A 26,860-nucleotide genomic window follows, 5' to 3' on the forward strand; every position below is an offset into this window, starting at 1 on the left:
TGAAGTGCCTTGAAACGCGCAGCATTATTCAATGTGTTGACATAATTTCCAATGAAATGGGAAGACAGGATGGGACATACAGAACAGCTCCTCTCATTTCTTAAAAAATAGCCAATAGGCTCTAAGCATGATCCCTTCCGCGTTTTGTCTCAGCCCGCCCGGTTATATCCGGTGCTGTCTCGGAAGCCGTTTTTGCATTCGGTGGAGATAATGGTAAATTACACTCGCTGTTTAAAAGAACTTCCAGCGGTCAACGTGAATGATGTTAACAATATTGTGAGGCAGTTAGCTGTCACACCTAAGGGTAAGAAAGAGAAGGGCGGGCTTTAAATTATAAACTCCGAGCTACATCGACAACTTTGAGGGTGAGTATTCTCTCATATCATGTGAAATCCGACTAGCGAATCCGTTTCTAAAATCGTTGTCTCCGTTTCTGAGAAAATGAAAGTTTTGCCGCTAGTACACTTCGCTATAGAACGCGCTATGTTGGAAGTAAAGGCGCTGGCTGAGATTCTACCGGAAATACATCAGCAGCGTTCGTGAATAGAGCGTATAGCGTTTTGTTTATATCACAGCTCGGCCAGACGTTAACTACTAACGTTAACTAATGGAAACACTGTAGTGTTACCTACTAACAAGCATGTGACCAAAAAAAAAAAAAAAAAGGTTCTCTAAAAATTAGATAGCTGGCTGTGGCACTCTCTTGTTTAGATGTCAAGATAAGTTTGAGCAATTCAAACAAATGATAAAGAGATGACAAAGAGGTGACTGCTTGTTGTCTGTTTTGTTCCTGTGACTCACTGAACAAGCCTAGACATGTCCCACAGACACCTCAGTGATGCCTATATTGAACCACCCTGACTGCCTTTAAGAACAGAGAGCCATGAGAAATGCTTAATTGTGTTCTTTAGCACTCATAATTATATTTTCATGACACAAATTCAGATTTCCCCATTTAATAGCAAATGACCTATTTTACATGACTAGCATGACTTAAGTTACTTCCCTGACATACTGTAGTCATTATGTACAATATAAGTAGTTTTTGCAAACAAATTAATTACTAATTAACAAGTCTAATTACTCATCTTGCAGTTTCAGTAAGTCAACAAATCTAAAACTCAGACAGATCCATTGTATCATTGACAAACTGAGAACAGTCACTGAAGCGTAACAGCACAAACACCCCAAAGTTTCTGTATCATGGCTTTTGTTTACAGGTAACAAGCCATATCTTCCATCTATGAGCACTGGAGCACAGAATAGCCACGTTAATCAAATCAGTGGTTACCATGCTTCCACCCCAACCATTTCATTACACTTCCCCAAAAAGGGTTCAGATCAAACAAACCAGCAAGTGTGATGAAGCCAGACTAAACAAATCTCAAAAGGACTGTGGTTGGTGTTACAATGCTCATTACAGCCTAATCAAGGCAAATGAAAAAAAGGGAATGCATCAAGGAAGTGTTAGCAAATGTGATCTCTGCCATTTGCCTGACATTCATTACAAAGGAAACATCACAGGATTAATAGGGCATCTACTTGTGAAACAATCAGCATGGCACCAAGTACCTTCTATTGACCGCCAAGGGCTAGGTGCTCCAAATAACACCAAACTGAGTTAAAGCTACAAGTAACCATGTTGTTAGTTGAGTTAGCAGTTTTAGCAACCACTTTCAAATCAATGTCCTAATTTTCCCCACTGAGACTGATTCTCAGAGAAATCCATTTGGAGTATAACACTGTTGCCTAATCCTGATAATGAAAGTGCAGGTGTATGAAATTGTATTAATTTATTTTATTTACAATGTGTGCGGTTGTTCAGCATTGCGTGTAGTGAGAATATGCTTGAAAAGAAGGTTAAGTACCAGAAAACAAACCTTGTGGGTTTAGACTTTTTACTAGGGCTGCCCCCTAATACTCGACTAATTAGTTGACCAGAAGAGGCTTAGTCGACCAAAATTTGTATTAGTCAGTTAGTAAAAACCTGCGGCAAAGTCACGCAGTTCGTTATCGGTGAGTCTTTGTGGTAATTACAGTATGTCATGCAGAGAATCCAAATCATCCATCAACCTCAAATATTTCTTCTCATTTGAAACATGCAAGTAGTAGCAACTTTACATGGCTGCTCGCTCTAACGTTAACCTGGATAACTGTGCACTATTATTAGGCGCATATCAAAGTGTTTGAGCGGAGTAACGAAGCTGAAGTATAGCACGTTTACTGCATGACAGGAAGGCGCCGGCACGATCACTTGCATTTTTTCTTGATAGCAGCAGAAACAACTTAAAATAATTCATTTTTGGTCATACTAATAATCATTAAAAACTGTAAAGGGTCTACTTTTATTTGTATAAACTCACAATAAGAAACCTTCCTTTGTATAATAAAAAAAGCCAACAGGATGTGTTTTCTGCCCTCTCGATGTCTGTGAACTTGAGCTCATCAAAAAACAAACAAAAAAAAAAACTCAGTGTATGCTTCCCTCACTGACATATCTATAGAAAGCTTGAAATGCCAATCGATTGTCAACCAATTCATGTGGAAAACAAATAATCTCAGATTATGTAATCTGTATGAAACATATATAGGCCCGTCCACAACTACGGGAGATGACGAGTCAACCTCATCGACTATCTCTGCAGCCGAGAAAAGAGAAAACATTATCAATATATTATTGTAATGTTTAGACAATCTCCTTGCGGTTTTTCACCACACATTCATAATCATTACTTTTGCCGGTGTGCTGTGGCAAGTTTTATGCGTGCGTTGAGAGCTGCCGCTGATTAGGCTATACTGTATATTATATATAGGCTATTAAAGGCTCATTATTATGATTTATATGGCTTATTAATAACACCTGCGACTAATGTTATTAATAACATTAGTCGACTAAACACTTAAATGAACAACTAGTCGGCTAGAAAAATCTTTAGTTGAGGGCAGCCTTTTATACAAAAAAATGCATGGTTTGAACAGGTCCCTTGGTTTGTTCTCTCTGCACTTAAAAATAAAAATAAAAGTTAATCTTTGCAGGTTCAGTGATACCGTGTGCAGAGAGAGGAACACACTGAGTTACTGCGACCCAGCGTTAGGGACAAAATTGCACCTGTCAAAAGTTTCCAAGCAATTTGTTGATGAATTGCTGGAAAAAAAAAACACTTCATCTTACACAAGTTCCAATGAATCTGTGTCCTGAAGCCAATGAAACTGGAGAGCGAGTGAGCAGCTATAAGGGGCCGTTACGGCAATAACTTTGGCAATAAAGTCTGCACAAAATGGAAAAGAAATGAATTAAGATAAACTTGGTAACACTTTTCTCTGTCCTTCACAAATGGCAAACATTGTATTTTGTTGGAATTAATCTAAGACACAGGTGTGATGATGACCCATTTCACGGCTGTTAGAACATCACCATAGCAATCCCTAAACAAACTGGAGCGAGTATGCCTGTTGGGGGGTGGGGTCACAGAACTGGGAGTTTGTGTGTATAAAGCTCTTTCTCTTGCCTTCGCAGACAAAACCCTCCTAAACTTTACACAGCGGATAGGAATGTATGGCATGTGAGAAGGTCCTGCCCGTGTCTTTTGAAGAGACTCTGACCCCTCCGTGTTCACAGTGGAAAATTAACAAACTCCATGGCGAGAGGCTTTCACTGATATGCAACCGCCAAAAAAAACAGGTGCTTTCCTGGGAACGCTTGCGTTGTAAAGCCCATTTTGTTATCTCCCAATTTCACAGATTTTAGAATGATATAGATATGCTTAAAGCAACAAGACCTGCCAGAGACATGATAGATGGAAAATGTTACATTGTTTTAGTGAAGCAGCAATACAGGTTCCAAGAAAATGTTAATTTCTTAAGACACTATCACAAATCAAGCAGGCAAAATGCCAAGAGCATTCTGCAAATATGAGGACAGCTAGTGAAAATATTTGAATGCTAAAACAGTTGGTAGATTTGTCTATGACAATGTTAATTTTTTGCCTGGATCAATCAAATTGAATTAATTTTGGGACATAAAGTCAGAGAGGTACAACCATATTGCTTATATCATTATGAGAAAAAAAAAAAAAAAAAAAAAAAAGAAGAATTCAATTCTTGAAAAGAAAACCTTATTGGGTCCTTTGGCTTTTTTTTTTTAAATTCATTTTCTTCAATTATTTGTCACTGAGGGTCAATTTTCGTGATTTTTCATTTCATTTTGAATGAGTCACCCTGATTCATTCAAAATTAAACAGAAAATCATGAAAATGTAAATGTCCGTTAAGAAACTTGAAATAAAACACTTAAGTTTCAAAGTATTCCTAAACATCATTTAGACATTTTGTATTTGCCCTTTTTGAAAAGAAAATGGAGGACAGACAGTGTCCTCCCCATGAATGGGCAACCGGTGCAAAGCGAACAAACGTACATTCCAATCAGTCAGATGACATCGAGGTTAATGAATTCGCCTGCGGACTGCAACATCCTACGAAGCACAATGACACCATCTGCTCCTGACCCGGGCATTTAGCCTCCAACTTGACAATAAGACCCTGATCCATCACGTTTGATTGGATCATTACGAATGACGTTCAGACAGCATCATGGGTGGGTGAATGATGAGATGGAATGATACACAGAGACAACGTAGGGTCACTGTCCAATTTAGGATTTGGATAAACAACAATGCTGGGTAAATTAAATCAGATGTGTGCAAAGCACAGAAGAGTAGAGAGAATTAACTTCTGTGATTTTCCCAAAAATCAATTAACCCGAGATGGAGATGTAAACAAAAATGCAGTGCAAATATTACAAAATATTCTCTAAACAGGATCCAGAAACTGCAGCAACTTCCAATTTTAAAATTACAGAATCAGAATGGATAAAAAAAAAAAAAAAATGTGCTCGAGTCTCTAAACTCTTCAAGTCCTTTATGAGATGGGACAATATTATCATGGTCTAATGCACAGGTTTTTCTCAATTAGCACAGTGCCATTTAGTATGGCATGTGCACTCTACATAGGCAGTATAAATTAAGTAAATGCAAACGTAGTATTTGCTCCAATAACTAAAATATACAAGCATACATGCTCAGTGACCTTTGCACTAATCTTATCTTGCAATATAACTGTCATAAATTCTTTGCAAACATACTGACTCATATGTGGTTTATCATGCTGTAAAATCTAAATAGAGATTTTTGTTTGTTAGCAACAGAGAAGGGAAGGCATTTTCTGCTAAGCCACAAAGAGTTGTTTCACATCTACTATCAACAGCAGAACTGTAGTCTTAAGGCAAAATAAATGTCCTTTAGTTTGTGAAGGGAGGTGGTGGACAATCCTTGTAAAACACCAGGAAAGAGAACTACAAAAAAAACCCTCCAGGTGTTGTTTTCCTATGTGGGGACTGTAATTTTACCCTGTCTGTAGTGGTAATGTTGTGTAATTAGTGGGGACAGTGGCTACAGCTTTATTTTTCCAGCTGTTTGTGAAATGAAGCTTTACATGATTTCAGTAATAGTAACTGTTACTGACTGGTCACAGACTGGTTTGTCAACATTCTGTAGGATAGAGAACAGCGATAGATAGGGTGTGCAATCCAGCTCCTGGAGGGCCCTCTAACCGGCAAAGTTTAGTTCAAATCCTAATTAAACACATCTGAATGAACTAATAACGGCCTTCAGGATCACTAGAAAATTCCAACCAAACTTGTTGGGGCATGTTGGAGCTAACCTCTGCAGGACACTGGCCCTCCAGGAGCAGAATTGGACACCCTGTTCTAGAGAACCTCAATGTGACAAAACAGAGGTGCTGACCTTAGAGTAATTCAGTGAGCAGATATGATAAGTGAACCCCTCCCCTGATTGCTTGAAGTGAACCAGAACAGTAGGGCAGCAGCCAGTCCTGCACAACATGAAAGAACAAACTGTTAAAAGCTCCACTTTTGACCCTCTGTGTTGCATTGAAAGACAGGATTCTTCAAAGGTGCAGTGACCTTTAACATAGCAGATTCCCACAGAAAGTCTTTGCCCTCATCTGGTTTCATATGATTTTCAGGCCACTCAAAGAGTGTTAAACGTAGGTAACGTGAGGAAAAAGACATGTGAAGAGCCACCAGCAGTGTCCTCTGGAAACACTATGAAAGTATGACCTTTTTCCTTTTTGAATGAAGTTTAAAGACCAAATTGTATTACTTACCATTACCACTGAAACTAAGCCAAGGCTGTGAAACTTTCAATTTTCAAAGACAGAAAGGCAAGTATCTTGTAGCCAACACAATTAGTGAAGAAATGTCAATGCATGACAGGGAAACTCCACATAATGAATACAGTTTGATGTTTTATCTGAAGACAGTTGCCTAGGGTCTGCTCAGAGGCATATGGCTGCATATGGATTTGTAAACTGAAGCAATCTAGTGCCACTGCAGTTGTTGATTTTCTGGCTGAAGATTTTCTTCCTACTTTGAGTCACATGGTGCAGATACTGCAGACAAGTCCGTATATAACATCTGACCATCTTCCTTATCAAAAAAAAAAAAGTCTCATTAAAAGCTGACCTTTCGTGGGCTGTTTGTTTTTGTGGCGACACACTTGAGAAGCGACCGTTTTTTTGAATCTGTGACTGTGTGTTTGTGTAAATGAGAAAGTATTGGGCTATGGAAGGTCAACTAACACTGTAGAAGATGATGATTACCACTAACAGATAAAAATAGACCTAGATTACAGTCCTGGAGCTCCACTAACAATGTTTTGTACTCTCATGAATGCATTTAAAACTGAAGAAAGGAGACATGAAGTCTGTGGGGTGAGAGACCGCTGTGGTCTTGAAACCTCTGTGTGAACCAAACAGCTCCACACTCACATCTAAAGGAAAAAATAAATACCCCCATAGCAGCTACACGTTCTAACATCTATCCTACAGATTTCCAGCTTTCTCTATGAAGATGATGAACATTATGGAAGAAAGTGAAATATCGTTCTGTTAGCACATTCCTTGTACTTCGGTCTTCTCTAAAGGAAACTCTTGTGATGGATTAAGTGTATCCAGAGTTGGAAATACCTGAGCAAAATTGAAAGTAATATTTTTGAAAAAGTGGAAAAATTGATGGAGCAAAGGTCTGGACTGGAGAAGCTAGAACATCAGGAAAGTTATCTCAGGATTTAAAAGTAAAGAGGATGTGCTCAATGCTGCACATTTTAATGTGATATATTGTCTCTACAGGTGAGTCAGAGATGCTCTCATGTGGAAGGAATGCAAGTGGAACATCTTAGCAGAACAAGTGTACAACACTTGCTAAAGATGTTTGCAGTCGTCAAATTATCAGAATGAAGCAGCAGTCACACTTCACAACTGACAATTCCGGCCATCAGGTTGAAACAGAGTTAACTGACATTCAAATCTATGTTTTGAGATGCATGTACCTCATGCAGTAAGTGTTTCATCTCAATGTAGACCTTTAGCTTGAACCACACGAACCTGCATTACTGCACAGGGCATGTTCAGTCTTGTTGCAGCTGTCATTAGATGTTTCCTCCAGCTCCTGTTCCAGACACTCCAGTCGGGCTGGTATAATACATAGTTTTTTGGCACTGAGGGAGGATCTTAATGTGGTTAAACCACAATTGCAGCTCTTTCATATGCATGTTGACGCTGACTCTGAACCAGTTTCACCTCTTCAAATTTTACTCCTCCACAAGAAAAAAAAAAAACCAAAGCTGATCAGGTAGTGTCAAACGTCAACCATGAGGTGCTTTTCACGAGAACAATGGCTTTTGAAATGAAGAATGGAGAAAAACCTGTAAAAATCAATCATAACTAAATGTACTACTGGTTGCTGTCCTCCAGAAAAAAAAAAAAAAAAAAAAAACACACCTTGGCAAAGAAAAACTGTTCTTGATTTTTGTTTTGGATGGTGTGTCAGTTGAAGCGAGATGATGTAACACAACAGCAATGCTGGCCTGTCTCGGATAATAAGTGAAAGACATTGCAACTTTAAACATCAAGCGAATAAAAGAGGAATATTATGGTGTTCGTGATTAATTTTCTTATTTTGAATAGAACCACGTTCTTGCACTGATTGGTTGCACAAATCTTGACAAAATGGTGTTCTACCGACTCAAATCTAGTCAGTTTAGCTATGGACGGCTGTCAGAGCTTAAATCAGTCCATAAAAAGCCATTTACTATAACAACAAACAAAACACATTACAATGTCCTCATTCAAGCACACCAGATCGAGTAGGCGTGGCTTCAAAATAATAGCAAGGATCAGATTTAGCTCAATTATGGAGCAGTGCCTGTGGGAAAGGTTTAAAAAGCTAACCACACACAAACAGAAAGAGTACACATAAGCAGTCTCCTCAAGAGCCTAAGGACAGGCCTCAGGGGTTGGAGGAGCTCTCGCTCACTCCATTATCTCAAACAGTTTTCAGAAAAACAACTCAAAGTCGGTAAGCGCATGTTAAAAATCAGTGTAACCTACTAGGAAAGCTGGTATCTGAAAGGTGCAAATTCTTTAATTGCACATCCAGGAGTTAATTATACAGTTTTTGAATATGGAGCAAGATTAATCACTTGAGGCACAGAGACACAAACCACTCTTCCCTTGAGATATAAGAGAGACCCGTGACTCTGGGTCAAGATGTGAGAGTGTGATGAAGTAATTACTCTTAGTCAGGCCTTGTAGGACAAAGAGTGACAGCCGCTAACGGGATGATATCAAGTGTTTGGTTACATCTCCAGAGGGTTGAGGGAGCAGTCAGTCCTGAGCTGAGCAATCCTCTCAGCTCCTGCTGTCTGTGTGAACTGCAAAACAACAAGAGCAGTTTCTCCCAGTTTAATACCGTAGGTGATGGCGTAGATGAGGGAGGAACACAATGTAGCGATCAAAGAGACAGAATGAGGCACTGAGAAAAAAAAGCAGGATGAGAATAAGCAATGGAGAATAAAGACACACTGACAAGACACAGTCTTGAGTCCTATACTTTTTTAATACTTTATAACTATTATAACTTTATACTTCTTTAGTTTCGTGGAAACAACAAGAGAACAATCACCTATTCCACATCCAGACGTTGATAAACAAGGAATGCATTAAGCTAGAATATTTATTTATTTATTTTTAAAGCAAAGGCTCTTTTCTTTCTTTTTATATATTTCTTGTTCAGATATTCATACAACAAAATATTCTGGGGGTTATGAAAATTTTGTGAATATGATCAAAAATGCTGGTGGTGGCTGGTAACTTTTTTTTTTTTTTTTTTTACGCTAATGGGGAAAGAGTTTATTGTACAGAAGGTTGAGGACAAATTCTCAAGTGTCTTCCTAAAGAGGTGGCTTGGTCTTAGTTTGGTGCTTTACTCTGCCTCAAAAGTACAGACGATTCATCTACTTGACCAACCCTTCCTTTGAGTTTGTCCAACAGGATTGAAGTGTGAAGTTATAAAAATTCAGAAGTGCGTGATCACACAAAACCAGCCTTGTAGAAGCAATGCACACTTCTATAAGAGCCTCAATTACATCACTTGCACAAGGACCCTTGCATAAACCAGGTTTAGCGAGGATGGGGAAAGAGGGCAATGTGGGCCTCTGAGACTGAAAAAATAAAGAGAGGAAAAAATGTATGGAAAAAAGCTCCATCATACCCTCCTTCAGGGTGTTTTTGGTACTTGATTATAATTTCTTCTGAATTTTATGCTCAAGGAAACAGCTGGACCACAGGCATGGAAATTCACTAATTAAGACTGTTGTGATATCCATCTAAACAGTCCCTTAAACCACCCGGGATAGACAGTTTGTTACATATAATGTTGGAGAGGGGAAAAAACACCACAACTACAATTAAATGAGAAGTTCTACATTGAGAAAACCAGTAAGATAACTTGCTTCTCTTTTTAATGATCTCAGAAAAGTAACAAGCAGCAAAGAGGGTGCAATAGTTCTCTCCGCAAAGTCGAACGGGTCAAGATTTTTCCCGCATTAACACCTCCAAAGACAGGCTTCATGGTCCACAACAACACAAAAGAGTTCTATATTATTCAAGGGAGCAATCTGCCAGTCATCAATAATAGATGTCTGCCAGTGGCAGCAGAACGTTAAGTGCTCATGTATTCTTAATGAGTCTTTGGTTGGAGAGGAACTGCGTGCCACCTCGTGTTCTAAACGGCCGGCCATGGGGAATCGTGGTTATATATCCCTGTTAACATGCATGAATTCACCAGAACTGCCACATCAACCTCCCCTCCCATGAATCCAAAAGCTCTGAGAAGTACTTGTCCAGACAGACCACACAGAGCGTTGGAAGACCGCAATGCCCGCAGTGTTTAACACCGTTTTGAGTTCCTACTATGAATGAAATAAAAGGAATGTATTGATCATTAAGGATGCAAGTCTCTGTTTATTCAGTAATTGGGCATTTACCATGTCTTATGGTTTCTAAAAGTTCCTTTGTGGTGGTGGCATTCAAAAACCAACTGAGGAATGTAGGTATGAGCTCAAGTTTTCTATAGTCTGCTGGCAAGAAGAGACCAGAATAAACACAAATGGCCATTTTGAGTGAGAGCTGGGATATAATGAACTACTTTCATTGTCTTGGGTCAGTTTGCTGAGGTCTTGAAAAATCGTGACTCGAATGCAAACCAATCGTGGCTGTCTCCTCTCTGTCATGTCTTCAAACAGCAAGAAATAACGTACAGCCGATTCATAATAGAGTAATAGGGCTTATCACCAATAATTAAATTCTATTTTACTGACAACATGTTTATGTTTACCAGGACAATTACTTTTTTTAAATTATCATGTTGTCTTACAGCCTTTCCTCTTTGTTGTTGCATGTCAACATGTAATGCACACACACATTTGTAAATATTCAAATTTAAAATAATGTGAAGCCAGTCACAATGCAAGATATCCACTGTTGCAATCAGGCAATTATGTAAAAACTGAAATAGACATGTTAACACTAATTCAAATTCCCAATTTAATCATATTTATTGAAATTTAGATTACAGTGAAATCGAGAGAGTGTGATTCAGAATCAAATTGGGAAGTCTGCCTTAGACCCTGTCCTACAACATTCCTACAACTGAATTTCTAGTGTTGTAATGGGATTCTGGATAAGCTTATTGTGAGGATTTGTAAAAACATTAAAAAAGTAAAAATTGTGTACTGCTGGGGAAGTTAGAACTATACAGGTAAAGTAGCTACTGAAACATCTCATATGCTACTTAGAATAGAAGAATAAAAAGAGCAAAAGTTAAGGCCACAGGTTATCTAGTCATATATTTCTCCGCTGGGTGAAGCTATGACACAGTATCTTAAAAGTCTCTGTTCAAATCTCAGAGCACACTCCAGTGTCTGCTAAAAATAAAACCTCTCCAAATGATACTTTACGTCAAAGTGTATTAACACAGTGGTGAGGCAAGGCCTTTACATAGAAGATTATTTCATTTCAAAATGAACCGTTAAGTTTTAGATACACACACACACACACACACACACACACACACACAAAAAAACATTATTCTTAATGAATAACATCTAATGATTAAAAGAAGTGGAATGGTAGCAAAACTATGACCTTCACAACAGATGTTTCTTTTCATCCAAGAGAACAAGTGCTGAATGCTATCATTCAGAGACAAATTAAGAAATGTTATGAATATAAATTTAATTAAGATCCATGTTCACTTAAGGATGAATAACTTTGATTATTTATGATATTTGAATAACCACAAGCTACCACGCAAAGGTGAGATGACGGTAAGCAGATAGAAAAGGATTTAATTAATCTTGACAATCCGGTTTCGTTGAAATGCTCATAACCATTTAAATATATCTATTTAATAGTTATGTATATGTCTATTTAATATAAATGTGTATGTGCGAGATATTTTTGTCAAAAGAACCTTGTTTTTTCAGTTTTTAAATCACTTCTTCAAAGTTTAAATCATGATAAAAAAATTCGACAGTATATTTGAATAATTCCATTTATATTACAAATGTTACATTATTTTACAGTAGGTGCATGTACGTGTACTTACCTAAGAAAGTACTGGTTATTACAAGGTAACTTCATGGTTTAAAGTTAGGTTTAGGTATCTAGTTATTACTCACTTATTGTAACGACTATGTACATGGGGAACATGACTTTAAAATAAAGTGCTACCATTATTCATATTAAATTATTATTATTTTTTTTTCATCAACCAGAATTTTATCAATATTTAATGCTTGGCTCCATCCTCCACCCCTATAAGTGACACTATAAAACACCAGAATTGCACTCACATAGACGCTGGCAGCCTGCAGCAGGCCTGAATTAGAGATGCTGATTAAGGAGTTTGTCTTGGGCCGGCCGCACCCCTCTACAGCACACGCTGAAAAATGCAAACTGAACGTGGTGCTTTACGTGATGAGAGATGCTAGATCAGTGTCTATGCACCATGCAGTGTCTATGCAGTCTATGCACCAGCTACTCAAGCGCATTCTCCCACTCCTTCCTCAGTTTGGTTTTGGATATGGAGTTGTTGATTAAAGTCCAACAGGACTCAACAAGGCAAGAAGTGTCAATAAAAGTGTGTACAGAAAGACTCAAGAATGTACATGACTTCCCTTCCTTCCATCAGCCTCGCCACAAAGATAGAGCATCTTTCACGCCAGCTGGCCATCTTCCTCTGAGGATAAGACACTACATAATCCGGAGAGCCAGAAAGAGAGGTTAGCACATCTTCCCAAAAATAGACGCTCCGTCGACTGCTCGTCTTGCTTTCATACCACAACGGCAGTCAATTTTCCGTAGGAGGATTCCTTGAATTTTTATACCAAAGCCATGCTGCTGTTTCCAGCGATCACTGGACAGATTCTGTTTTAAAAACAGCCAGGTAGGATCCACTGAATGAAAGGAGATACATCTTCTATAACACCAAGGCTGATCTCTCTGTTTCACAAACATTTGCATATTCTCATTGTATAACCACTGCTCCACACCTCTGTCTTGGGGCCGGGTAGATAAGGGTTGAATCAATGGGCTTGTTTATGTACCATCCCTGGCTAAATCAATCACAAACATTCAGAATATAAGGGAAGAAAACTGATACATTAAAGAAATAGTTCACCTATAAATTAAACTTTTATTTACTTACCCTCATGTAGTTAAACATTTGATTTACCATCTTGCAACAAATAAATCATACTTTCAGATCAGATCTTTTAAATGAATTGGTTGATCTGGATCACACAACCTGAACTAAACTACTCTGACAGAATCAATCCAGTGGATGGATCCAAAACTGACCCCTACAACTTCATTCATGATTTCCTACTTTACTGCACTAATATAGTCCACTGAATGAGTGAATGAAAAAGAATGAGTAATTCGGACACGTTTTCACACATGAATTAATTTGGTGTAATGCTCAGTGCATTGTTTTTTTAAGCTAGCTGTTGACTGTATATTGGTTGTACACTTGTTGTTAAGGTCCATTATGTGATTGAATGAGTGCACTCGATAATGTCCACTATGGTTTCGTAAACCACTAAAAATGTCTGTCCCCTCAAACAGTACACTATATAAGGGTATAGGGGCTATTTCAGATTTCGTTTTTTTATTCGCCCTCATGTCACTTCAAATCCATATGACTTTTGGTCATCTTTGCAGCACAAATGAATACATATATTTTTTAATATATATATTCTGAGCATTTGTTCATCAATTGAAAGTCTAGGTAATCAACATTTTCAAGCTTCAAAATGTACATGGCATCGGAAAAAGTGATCCATATGCAAAGCACTTTAAGTCTTCCAAAGAGACACAATTGCTTTATGACGAACATATTTAAATTTAGGCAGAGCACATTAAATAGTCATTCACTCTAAAAAGTAATTCAGGGGACCTGTTAGCACAACTTAAATAAAATGCAGTGTTGCAAGTTAAAAATTAATATTTATTGTTAAATTAAAACTTTTAAGTTGCAAACATTATTTTGTAGAGTTCTGTTGACATAATAATGTTGATCATTACATCAAATTAATATCGTCTGTAATTTAAACTCAAATTTCTGCGTTAATTGGCTTTTAAAAAAAAATTTGGTTGTAGTAACTTAATGGAATCGTCTTGATAACATCAGGAATTAGGCAGTGGATTTCTAGATCCCAGCATGCTTTGCATAGGACTGGATAAGAGGATAAATGTTGAAATAAAGTGTTAATTTATTTGTTTTTAGTGAAGGAAAGACCTGTTAGTGTTTAATGCTGTTATGTTTGACATTAAAAGAGTTTCTGCAATGTTGAAGTTTTTGTGGTTACTACTGTGCTGAAGAGCTGTGCTGTTGATTTGAACTTAAAAAGATACGATTTATTGGTTCCAGGGCTACAACTATGGTAGTTGGAGCGATTTAAGTAATCAACTTAAAAATGTGTTTTTATGTTACAAATTAAGTTCCTCTAACTCAATGTAGCTTGTTGGTTGAACGTAAATTCACTCAAAGAGGTCACAACTCAAAAAAAATGCATGCAAGCTGTTGCGTTACTTTTTTTTTGTGCAGCCAACATTCTTTTTTATAAAAGTGTATGGTAAAAGGAAACGTGATGTGATTAATGACATTTCAGACACAGCCAGCGAATTAAACCAGAGAAGCAGATCAGTCTTGAATCATTCGGACTGTTTTTGTGAATCGAATCAACTGATTAATTGAAAACACCGATTAAAAAATTATTTGTTCAAGAATCAGATTATTCTCATGAACGTACAAGAGTTAGGATGGGTATCAAGATTTTCAGTGAAAAGTGACTTAAATTATGATTATTCCTCAAACAATACTCATCATACAACTTCTAAAGACACAGTATGACACATGAACTGTTCTAATACAATGTTATGGTGCTTTCACCACTACAATATTCAAAATCTATCCTTTTTTGTTTAATGGAAGAAAGTTAAGAATGATGTCAGAATTTCCATCTTTAGTTACACTTCCTTTAAAAATTCAGCATCTGACAGTCGATTTAAGAGCTAAGACTGTAAATTGTAGGTTATATACATCATGAAATTAGTTTTATTTGGTGCTCATCTACAATGAATGTACCCACAATTCCTTAATCGAAGTGTCGATTAGCCTTTATGTACAGCGTAGTACGGTACCGTGTGTAGGTACATGAAAGGTAACAGCTTTTCCCTTGTGCTGGCATATCTGCACTGAGACCTGCCCACCAGGACAGCTGTATGGAAATTAGAGAGCTTGGGCTGCACCATTACATGGCCCGCCCTGGCAGCGCTCAGAACAACGGCTCTCTCAGCAGCGTTGCTTCAGGCATGAACTTGGCAGATTAGCCATTCAGGAAACAAATAAGCCCTCTAACACAGACGGCCCCCTGAAAGGGAGAAATAAAAACAACCTGAATGCTACGAACCGGACACAAGAGGCCTGAAAAACACCAAGTTTCCTCCCTCTAAAGACATTGTGTCTGAGGGATGGAAAACCCTCTGTCGGTGAGCTTGTTTTCCATCTCGCTTGCCTCTCTCTCTCTCTCTCTCTCTCTCTCTCTCTCTCTCTCTCGATGCACAAGCAGTGATATTTAACAAGGTTGTAAATAAGCAGCCCTGGGGCATTTGTATTATAACAGTATGCGTGCACCCTAAAGTGCTCAACAACAGAGGGTACACATCTCTGAACGAGCAGTACAAAATTCTGAACGAGAGAAATCGTAAAAAGTACGGAGCCGACCGCCCACTCCTCTGCTACTTGTGATGCTCATCTGCTGGAACGTGTTGGTGTGAGATCTAACATGAAGCAAGTACCACTAAGGTTACGCTGCTCTATTGATTGGACCATATCATATGTTTCTTGCTGAAGAGGCTGGCTGAATCCTTCGCTCATTGTCGGTAAAACTCTGATCAGCAGAGAGAGAGCGGGCGGGCTGTAGATCTCACTCACTCCATCGCCACTGACGGTGGGCGGCAGCGAGAAGGACGCTGTCCACCTCCCTCTATCTGTACATGGTTGCCAGGCAACACAGAGAGGTCTGGCCAACCGGAGGGTTGTAGTGCTCTCCTTCTGGCCACTCGTGAGTAAACTCTAGGACTTTTATGAATATGTATTAGAGGTGAAGGGGAAAATGAAATGCAAACTGCAATACGTTATTGTGATTGTCATTCAGACACTGAATCAACACTTAAACAACACTTAAGAATCACTTAAGGCTGTCAATCAATTTAATCAAATTAATTACATTTAATTCAAAGATAGTGACAGACGAGAAAATCAACTGGCTTTAGAAGTCAGTTTATAGTATGATCGTTAAATGTATTTAAAGGGACAGTTCACAAAAAAAAAAACCCTATCAATTACTCACCCTCATGTTGCTTCAAACCCATGAACTCAAATTCAGCGGTTTAATTCAAGTCTTCTGAATGGACACAATCGTTCTTTATATTATATAAAAAGAACATTTAATTTAGGCATAGAGCTGAGCACATCAAATAAGGTAAAAAGGAGGCTCTAGTCTAACCTATGCCTGATGGGCAAGAACACACCTCATTGGTTTGAGATTCTATTTACTATATGTGATGTTCTTTATGTATGTGTGTTGATTTGTGTTCCGTAGATTTAAAAGTCTTTGAAACAACATGAGGGTGAGTAAATGGCAGAATCCTAACCCTAACCCTTTTTTTCTTTTTTTTTTTAATTCATCAGTTCGGTCCAACATTATTATTGCATACAAAATACAATTCGCTTTAATACTGTATATCCATGAAATATATTTTTTGCAATTTTTTTATATTTACTGGACACTTATATTATCATGAAATGTTGTTACAAATTTAGTTTTGTAAAGAAAAAAAAAACTAAAAGAAAAACCTTACAAACAAAATTTGTAAAAAGTATTTATACAGCTTTAAAATTTTTACTCTAATTCATAACACACTTTTACTGGAAACCAAATATTTGGCATACTATGATAAACATTATTGATGTGCAGTTTCTACTTTTCATTCACTGATGCTTCCAAGACTATCACAGGTCAACTTGGGCAAAACCATCTATGTCAGCCAGATAACATTGACAAAAGAAATAAAAATGTATAAGCTCAATGAATGTAAAATTGTCAGTGGCAATGCAGCACAGTGGGCCATGATTACTGTAAAGACCTAAGCACTAAAATTAACAATTTGTGTAGATTTCCTCTAGTACATGTTCTAACATTTAGGTACAAAAATTCTTAAAAAATTCCTAATATCATGGAAACAATATCTATTTTTAGTACAAAATTAACTGTTGCATGCTGAAGCAGGCAGTCCTGAATTGGTAATAAGGTGTATGAAAACTAAAGAAAACTAAATCTAATTTAATTGAGAGAAGCATTTTCACCCTAAATAAACTGATTATTTTCTCTTTTTTTAATTACACTCCTCAGCCCTCATTTTTTTCTATTGGCCAGCCATCTGTCTCTGATTCACTGTGTGCTGATGTGTGTTAATAACCGTTGTGGAAATGTAGGGACACAAACAGCCACATGGTTTACGGCCATCCGGCCAAATTATGATGCAGCCAGATAACATGCATTTTAATATCCTGACTTTTCAAGAGGGCAAATGGAAGAAAAAGCACAATGGCATGATAATACTTGGAGACGGCAGCCATCAGTGTGCATTTATTAGGAAAAGAACACTGAACTGAACAGTCGGAAAGACACTAAAAGGAGGCTGTAAATACAATGCAGAATGAAAAGGACAGCTTAGTTACGAAGAGACTTAGGTTTTTCCTATAGGCTAGAAGAAAAATTCAAAACACATGGTGAGCATATCTGTCCCTCAATCCACAGATTAAACTTCTGACCTAACTAAACAAATAAAGATACATGTAATATTAACTATGATCTGCCTTCCTGAAAAGTTCAGCTCCAAACACACCTTAGTTAAATAAGATCACACAGTTAAATAAAATCTTTAGAAACACGCAATTACAGACAAGTGTGTTGAAGCAGGGTTGGAACAGGATTGGGCACCCCCGATCTAAATCATTACAATAAAGTGATAAATCCTCATGGGTGGAACATCAACTAGGTACCCCATATGCAAGAATGAGTTTCTATGACTTTGAGAAGACAAAACTTTGAGGCAGAGTGACTTGAGTTTCTGTCTGGCCTCCAGAGATCTTCTCCTCTGAAGTTTTAATTAGTAAAGAACCTTAATCCTTCACAGTCTAAGCTAAATCTTTTCAAAAGCATCCAACTTCTACAATTAGACTGTTAAAGGTAAATTGTAATTTTTCTCTCTTATGCTCACCAAGGCTGCATTTTTTTTTTACATTTAAAATAAGGTTTGATTTTTTTTAATATATTTTAAAATATAATTTAATCCTGGGATGACATTTATTATCAATGTTAAAAAGTTTTGCTGCTTAATGTTTTTGTGGAAACCTTTATAATATTAGATAACAAATAGAGTGTCCAAAAGAACAGCACGTTTGCTGAATACAAGTATTCACTAAAGAGATCAAGCCAAGTATCCTAACTGATGAACATTGTACACAAGCATCCATCTTGTTAAATAAGTTTGTCTGGAATGTCTGTACTCGTAAATGATGGTGGTGCCTCTTCTAATGATGCCTAATGACGAGTGCAGTAGGACGTTTTAAAGCTCCTTTATAAAGAAAAAACAACAAAAAAAACAATGGCGTCTCCTTATTTAATTTGCACCTGTCAGTTTTAAACCAACAAAACAGTCTCCTCTCTTCCACATATTTGGCAACTCCAACAAGCTCTAAAAGTATTTCCAATCCTACCGTGTCACCTGAAACACTCAAATTCCACTTGGCAGTTCTGAAAACACTCCAAAACCGAACGACAACTTTTTTTCAGGAGATGACTGGCAGGTCAAAGCACGAGTTGCTCTGCCGTGTTTACCGGTTACCTCAACTGTTTATACCAAGCTGGAAGTTTAACGGCCTAAGAACAGTGCTATAAAAATAACCTCTTTGAATGAGACTGTGGGATTGTTGATTGAAAAGTAGATGCCAAAGAGATCCCATGTCTCTTGATGCAAGCATATCTCGACTTACCAACATGTGCGTGTGCTACACATTTAAATAAAACAGCATCTCTAGAGGATTCTTCGCACCAGCACTCAAATTTACAGGATTAGGATGCTCAAGGTCTGTTTACACATTCAAGCCTGTTTGTGCGTGACTAAGAGCGTGTGCACGTGTGCACTTCCTGTTTACTCTGTCAAAGCTAATATCTGAATGGAGAATCTGAGGCGGTGTTTCTCAGCAGGTTCTGACAGGGGGAATGACCCTAGGGATGGAGAGCTTTCAGCAACACACCGGTAACAACCCTGGTGGAGGGTTTGCGCAACCGTGTTTATTCATCAAACGGGATTAGGCTTTGGTGTGCCTTATCAAGTGATGGGGGCTTGTTTTAAGAGACAAAACATCCATTGCAGGTCGCAGGAGCTAACAGAAAATGACAGCGGGATGAAGAAAAGGCCTAGATGAGCTCATTCTTTCTGTCTCTCTTGTTAGTGTTATCAACGCACTCACATCCTCCTCAGACAAGTGTACTTTATTCCAAAAAGTGCACAGATAAATATTATCAGTGGCATCGAAAGTGGAAAGATGAAAGATATTGCATTCACAGCCTCCAAAAACACAGTTGTTCTTAAAGGGATAGTTCACCCAAAAATGAAAATTCTGTCATCAATTACTCACCCTCTTTGCATTCCAAACCCATAAGACTTTTTTCATCTTCAGAACAGATATTATATATACTAGATTAGAAAAGATAGAGATTTCTGACCCTTAAATGAAAGTCTATTCACCTAAATCTCAGACAGTTCAAAATGTTCATAAAGAGGTTGCAGAATAAAACCATCTGAAACCAAACTGTTTAATCCAAGTCTTCTAAAGGGGCCGCTTTATATGATAAAGAGATTACATTTAGGCTTTTATTCACATACAAACATTCATTGGCGAATGTACACAGAGCATTCAAATTTCTCTACTTCTTTATGAACATTTGAACCATCTTTCGTTTTGGGTGAATACACTTTCAATAGAGGGACTGAAATCAAGTTTGGAACTAAATGAGAGTAAATGATCACAGAATATTCATTTTTGGGTGAACAATCCCTTAAATTAATATCACCACTGCAGCCCTCGCAAGCCGACATCAGGGTGGCCTGGTGAGTAAGACATGAACACATATGAAACGAGATACACAAACAGAGTCAATGAGCTAGATGGACTGCACAGCCGGTTGGAAAGCAGACAAGGCTCTGGGTAGCCTCAGGATGTCTCTCTCACTCCACAGAGGTTTGAGTCCATCAGACACCCAGCAGGAATTACAGCAGATACCTGACCACATGCCAGATGTTCAATACAAACAGACCTGCAGACATCCTCAGGACGCCCTTCCTCAGATGTGCCCAAGCATGAATGAGAGATGTTTATTTAGAGAAATGGCACATAATTAGGCTAAAATAAGGTTAATATGATACCACTTTTTCTTTCCCAACACTTTTAAGTGTTTATGGCTAAATAAGGGAGAATTCATTTACATGCATTAGGCATCGCTAACAATTAACAAAACTTTCACAACAATTATCAATCTAGGTTATTAATATTTTAACACATACTAATACAAATATTACACAATATATTATAAACAAGCATGAATTAATGTAGTATGTTTCTTTGTATTATAACCCAGCCCTATAGTGGAAATGGTATGAGTTTCTGTTCAAAAGTGTAGGATTGGTAAAAAAAAAAAAAAAAAATGTTTTAAGCGTTTGAAAGATGTATTTTTTGCTCACCATGGTTCAATAATATTGGAAAAATTTACTATTTAAATATCTTCCATTTTTTCATATTATTTGAAATGTAATATATTCCTGTGATGACAAAGAAGAATTCTGAGCAGCAATTATTTTTGCCTACAGTGTCAAATAATCTTTCAGAAATCATTCTGATCTGAGCTTTGGTGCACTTTTTGATGAAAAGGACTTTGAAATGAACATTTATTTGAAGTAGAAATATTTTGTAATAATGTACTGCAAGTCTTTACTTTCACTTTTGATTAATTTTACTGTCAAGCTTTTTGAAGCTACACAATATAAAAGATAGTAGGCACTGGTGCCAATACCAGTCTAGATATTGAATTGATGCATTCTTAAAGTAAATATACTGTTGTATAAGTGTCTTCAGAGCTGTAGAAGCTGAGAGTGGCCACGTATGAAAAGGTTAAAGGTATTAATGATTAAGTCTGGATCAAACAGAGTTAGCAAGACTATATTAGCAGCTAGAATTCGGACTGTCTGAAATGAAGATGTTTAATGCTTTTGTGTATAACAGAGAAGCAGATCTTTCACTCAGGATATCTTAAACAAGCATGAATGATAATGATGCTGGTAATGAGAGCTGGGTAATCACATTAGAGGTTTATTTAAAGAATGAAGGTAATCAGACAGCGAGGTAATCAAATCAAGAAAAGGAAGTCCCTTATGTATCAAATAATCAGATTCATTATCATCTTGCTGACCTCAAGTCTCAGAGAGGTTAAAGAGAAGCTATTATGCAGTTTTGACCTCTAATAATGGGGATCCAAAAACTGATCCCAGTTCTGTTAAGCCAAAGTACAGTTCAGAGGTAGTGCAAATATTTTTAGACCATCCTGATGTCCATATCTGGGACGTGCACTACTGTTCAAAAGTTCGGTAAGATTTTTTAAATGTTTTCGAACAAAATTTCTAATGCTTAGCAAAGATGCATTAATTTGATCAAAAATATAGTAAAAACAATTCTGTAAAATATTATTAGTGTTTAAAATAAAATAATTTTCAGCACCCATTACTCCCAGTCATCATTGTCACATGATCCTTTAGAAATCATTATAAAATGATTATTTGGTGCTCAAGAAACATTTCTTATTATCAATGTTTAAAACAGTTGTGCTGCTTCATATTTCTGTGGAAAGAGTCATACTTTTTTCAGGATTGTTAGAATAGAAAGTTCAAAATAACAGTAGAATTTTATAAACAAATATTTTACTGTCACCTTTGATCAATTTAATGCATCAGGGCACCTGTTACCACAACTTAAATAAATGCATGGTTACAATTAAAAAAAATCGAATTTATTTAAATAAACCTTTTAAGTTGCAAACATTATTTTGTTGAGTTCTGTTGACATAATAATGTCGATCATTAACTTATTATTGTGTGTATTTTAAACTCAAATTTCTGTTAATTTTTCTTTATAATTTAAACCCCGTCATGCCTCCAACACACTAGGTGGTTGTCCTTGATTTTCTTATTTTATACAATTATATGTTCTCAGCTTCCACCAGATATCTTCATTGGTTGACTTGATATTGACCACAGTACTGCAATGGCTTTGTTAAAGCTGTTAGACTGACAATTTAAAAAGTAATCCAAGATCCTCAGAGAAAAGTGCAGTACACATTGACTTTGTGGAAATTGATAAGTATTTAATTTGGTTTCAAATGTCTTCTGCTTTGTAGAACAGCATGCTTGTTAAAGGAGACAAGCACCTAAAGACAACCGTGATCAAACAGGAAGGAGCTAAATACAGACTGCACAAAATACCCCACACTGCTCAAGCAAAACATCTCCTTAGACCACAATGGACTTTGGACATCAAATACATAATAAACGTGCAATTTGTTGATATTGTACATATTTTGATGCTTTGCAAAGTGAATTCTGCTGATATAAATAAGACAAAAAAAAAAAATAAGTGTTCTCTAGCTGGCTAATATAGATGGCTGGAGAAATAATGACTTGAAATCATCATATATAAGAGTGATTGCTAAAACAGCAGAAATATCCAAAGTAGCTGTATAGTAGGAGTTGGCCAAACAGGAGATGTATATTTATTAAAGGGGCGGCTTTGCAGACAACCACTTAATAAAGAGCAGATGTGGAAATGATGGTGGGTGGTTTATAGCACATCTAACGGGCAATATGATGACACCCTGAACGAAGATGGTTCTTGAGATGAATAGAAAATGTGGTTAAACTTGCACCATAAGGAGATGATTATTTGTTTTAACTTAAGTAACAAGTGGACCTTTTTGTCCCTCATTTTGGGGCTTTCAAAAGGTCCACAGTAAACTGTGTAAATTCTCTGCTAGAATGCCTTAAACATCTCAAGAGATGAGCGTTTGAAGTCCACCTGTTTCTCATTGAGATTCCAGTGATGTTCGCTCAGCCGGAACACCTAAGCGTCTGCGGGAAGGGAAAGGCCGGATTACTGGCAGACTCTACACTGTCCTAGCATTGACAACAGTGTGGCTGACTTTCTCTAAAAAGGAGAGAATGCGGCAATGAACTCCATAACTGGTGGCTAGAGGTCAAGTATGCAGTTGTGGTTGGTCTGACGTTGGAAGATACTGGGAAGGTGCTTGCAAGCCCAAAAATGACATTTTAAAACATGCAGTTATGTGGAATCTAAACGGATCAGAGGAAAATAAGCCTGTCTGCTGCTATAGCAACTGGATTTGAAGATGAATGTCCTTGGTTGGTTTGTCACAGAGTTTGAAGAAATTCAACCTCACAAACACAATCTCCAATGACATACAATGGTATAAGGGAACATAAAAATTTAACTACTACAATTAAATAGCAGTTGAAGTATTACATTTGATCACACCAGTACAACAATTCTTATAGTAATTTTTAGGAAGAAATATTTGGAAAAACCAACAGTAATTTGTAAAAAAAATAATAATTATTTGGAATTCACTGATCTTTCTGTAGGAGTTAGATTCACTGAAAAAAAAAAAAAAAAAAAAAATCAGTTCAAGGAAGGAATTGGATTACTCTGGTCATGCTGATTATTCTTGATTCAGTAAATGGATTTGCTCATAAGAGTCGTTTGCTCATGAATCAGCTAGACTACACTGGCTGTCCTTATATTTTTGAATCAATCAATAGTCATTTGTTCAGTAATTGTACTATAATGGCTGGGTGTTCTGTTTTGTACAGCTGAATAAGTAGTGCTTTCACTATTTTATTACAGTATCCAGTTCGCATTGACAAACGCAAACATTTACATATCCGAAAGTCATTTGGTTCCGGTAGTTAAAGACATAAACTGGTTTTTAACTGATTTCCAACCTTATCCCCCCGATAAATTGTCATAATAATCCAAACGGATTCCTTTGACAAATAATGTTCAATTAAATATTTATGTATAGAAGTAGCTTTTTGACTCAAAATTGGATTTCATGTGGGCTGGTAGGTTGCAACTTGAACACAGAGTAAGCAAATTACATTTTACTGCCATTAAACAATTTTGTTGTTTAGCTCATCACAAGACAAGGCTCCATTTAATCACTTTATGTGAATGGAAAAAGAGAGACAAGAAAGTGTTCACCACATTCTGGATCTTAGCTTAGCCTTGACAAAAAAGGCTTCTGCGGCTCTGTTTCAGGCTGATAAAATGGAAAACCAAAGCTTTTAGAAGTAAGAGAACATTAAAATGCTTTACAGCTCTTAAACGCAACTTTCCCATTCAATTTGGCTGGTTCTGATGCTAATTCATTAGGGTTCGTTTCTTTTTATGGTCTGCTGAGTTAGACTCTGGTTACTATTGTGGATTGACAAGCCGCGTTTCACAGGCTGGTATTTGCGTCATAGACCTCCATTTTACTACAAAACACTTCTCTAACAGGATGTAGCTGAAAATAGCCTTGCAAAAATGAACTAATAGAAAGAAATTCAGGCAGAAGGGGGATTTAACCACCATCTTGTAAAGACACAGTGCTTTTGATGCACTGCCAGGCTCCCAAGGTCCCTCATCTCAACCACCCCTCCGCTGGCAATGACTTCTGCCCCCATGACACGTGTCGGCCACTCAGCTTGCTTAGTCTGAACTATTGGAGAGGCTGCAGGGGGTTCCACAATACAGTGCGCCCACTGCGCTGTCACAAAGTGCGCTGCAGGAAAATTCAGTTATCTGATCGCTCCCTGGCCTTAGATCAGTGACTCACAGCCCAAGGTTAACACAACACTCAGGCCACCTCCTCAGTTCGCGGCAGAACAATTCCACTATGCCAACAATGGCACTCTTATTCAAAGCCAAGAACGGGCAGCAACAAGCTCATGCTGCCTGAGCTCAAGTGCCTTCACTATGCACCCGAAAAACCTACATGTGTTATCTTATCTAGACTACGTGAGTTCCATACCATTCCAGTGACATCATTTCAAGCCATGACTACATAAATTGACCACTGACCTCTTCAACCAAAAGTCAAGTCTGACCAGTTGCTAAAGCCTGCTAGAGTGAAAGAAACTCTGTATTTCTCAAGTTTGGTAGTGACAGGACAACCACAGCAATAGACATCCAGAAAAACTCTCACCAATGAGTTTGGCTAGATTAACAATGAAACACTTGTTAAGGACTTATTTTTCCACCACAAAATTACTATTTTCATAATCTGATTCTTCACAGTGTAAAAAAATAACAATAAATAAAAAAATATAAGAGCTCGTCACTGGGGCAGTACCCTTAAAGAGACAACTTTGTACCTTACCTGCCCCCATAATGCCCATATTAGAACAAGAAAATAGCAAAATGTATCCGTAAAGGCTTAAATAAACTACTTTGAACAGATTTGAAAACACTAGGCATCATACACTTGCTGTCTTTGTAAATAGTAGCCTAACGGAGAAAAACTAAGCAACACAAACTCACAAATTACTACTAGGATCACACACTACGAGACTTTTAAGTAGTTATGAACACAAACACAGAAACTTGCGTCTTATTGCTAGGAGCCGCATGGCAAATGAAAACAATGCATTTTAAAAGTGTGCTTAAAATATCAAACATGTTTGACATCCTCCGACTGAATGGAACAAAACGAAGAAAGGTGTCTGTTCCATCATACACTAAGAGAAATCTGAAACTCTGATTGGCCAAAACCTGCAGATTGGTCCCTTTAAGGGTCCTGCCCCAGTGATGAGCTGTTGAAGCCCTAAAGGTACAGTTTTTGCATTTTTTTGTGTGTGTACACATAAGTTAACTTAAAATACGATATTAAAAACATGATTTTCACTTGTATCAGCTAGAAAACTTTTGACCTGATGGTCAACCATGACCAGTGCCATCACTCAATTACACTTACCAGTGTAATCTCAGTGTAGAACGATTTAAAATAGCGAGAATAAACAGCATCAATGAACAGCAATGGCTAGATGAAGCATTATGGGAGCGCTTAGAGAGGTTATAGTAGTGAGCTGCCAATCTCAATGAAAACATCAGCTGTTAGACCACACTGCCACCTGCTGTTCACCAACAAATGGTGCACAATAAACAGCACTTCTATGAAAAATGTTGACTGCAGGGGGAAATGTATGTAGTGCATTGAAGTAAAGCTTTTTAGAAAAGATTCTTCTTACCTACCATGAGCCAATCCAGCGATGACATCAGAAGTGGAGGGTGAACATAGAAAAAGAAAGAAAAAAACAATTACATCACTAGTTTAGCAAGGGTTACGCTTTCACTGTAGCACAAATTACCGTTTTCCCACACCCAATTCCTCATTGAAATTGGTGACAGCTAGAACGCAAACACACTATAAAAAATGAACATGTATCAGATGTTATTATCTACACAGAAGGCATCATTCCTCATGAAAAAACAAACAAACTAGGACTTCTCTAGGACTGCCTTTAATAATCAGTGGCACAGATGGAGCATTCCGAATCAGTATTCCGAATCTCTGCAGCCCTTCCGTCAGAATGATTGAAGACAGATAGGGATGGAAATCAACAGGGGAGAACAGTATAAACAAAAGGCCAGGGCGTCTGTGCATGCTGATGGGAGACTAATGCAGTAAAATGTGTGTGTTTCTGGG

At 37.5% G+C, this 26,860-nt stretch overlaps 1 protein-coding gene across 2 annotated transcripts in view; it reads right to left on the reverse strand.

Moving 5' to 3' along the window:
• fbxw7 (F-box and WD repeat domain containing 7) overlaps positions 1-26,860 on the reverse strand; it is a 72,303-nt gene that overhangs the window by 31,990 nt on the left and 13,453 nt on the right. Inside the window, exon 1 of one of the 2 annotated variants that reach the window (XM_081361288.1) lies at positions 26,407-26,489. The exons of the other annotated variant lie outside the window; for it this stretch is intronic. Coding sequence (XP_081217414.1) covers positions 26,407-26,430 — 24 coding nt within the window. The 5' untranslated portion in view covers positions 26,431-26,489. Of the gene's footprint in view, positions 1-26,406; positions 26,490-26,860 lie in introns of those variants that run through there. 2 annotated transcript variants of the gene reach the window in all.

Source organism: Scardinius erythrophthalmus, assembly GCF_964197995.2.
Source record: "Scardinius erythrophthalmus genome assembly, chromosome: 3".
NCBI classification, from domain to species: Eukaryota; Metazoa; Chordata; class Actinopteri; order Cypriniformes; family Leuciscidae; genus Scardinius; species Scardinius erythrophthalmus.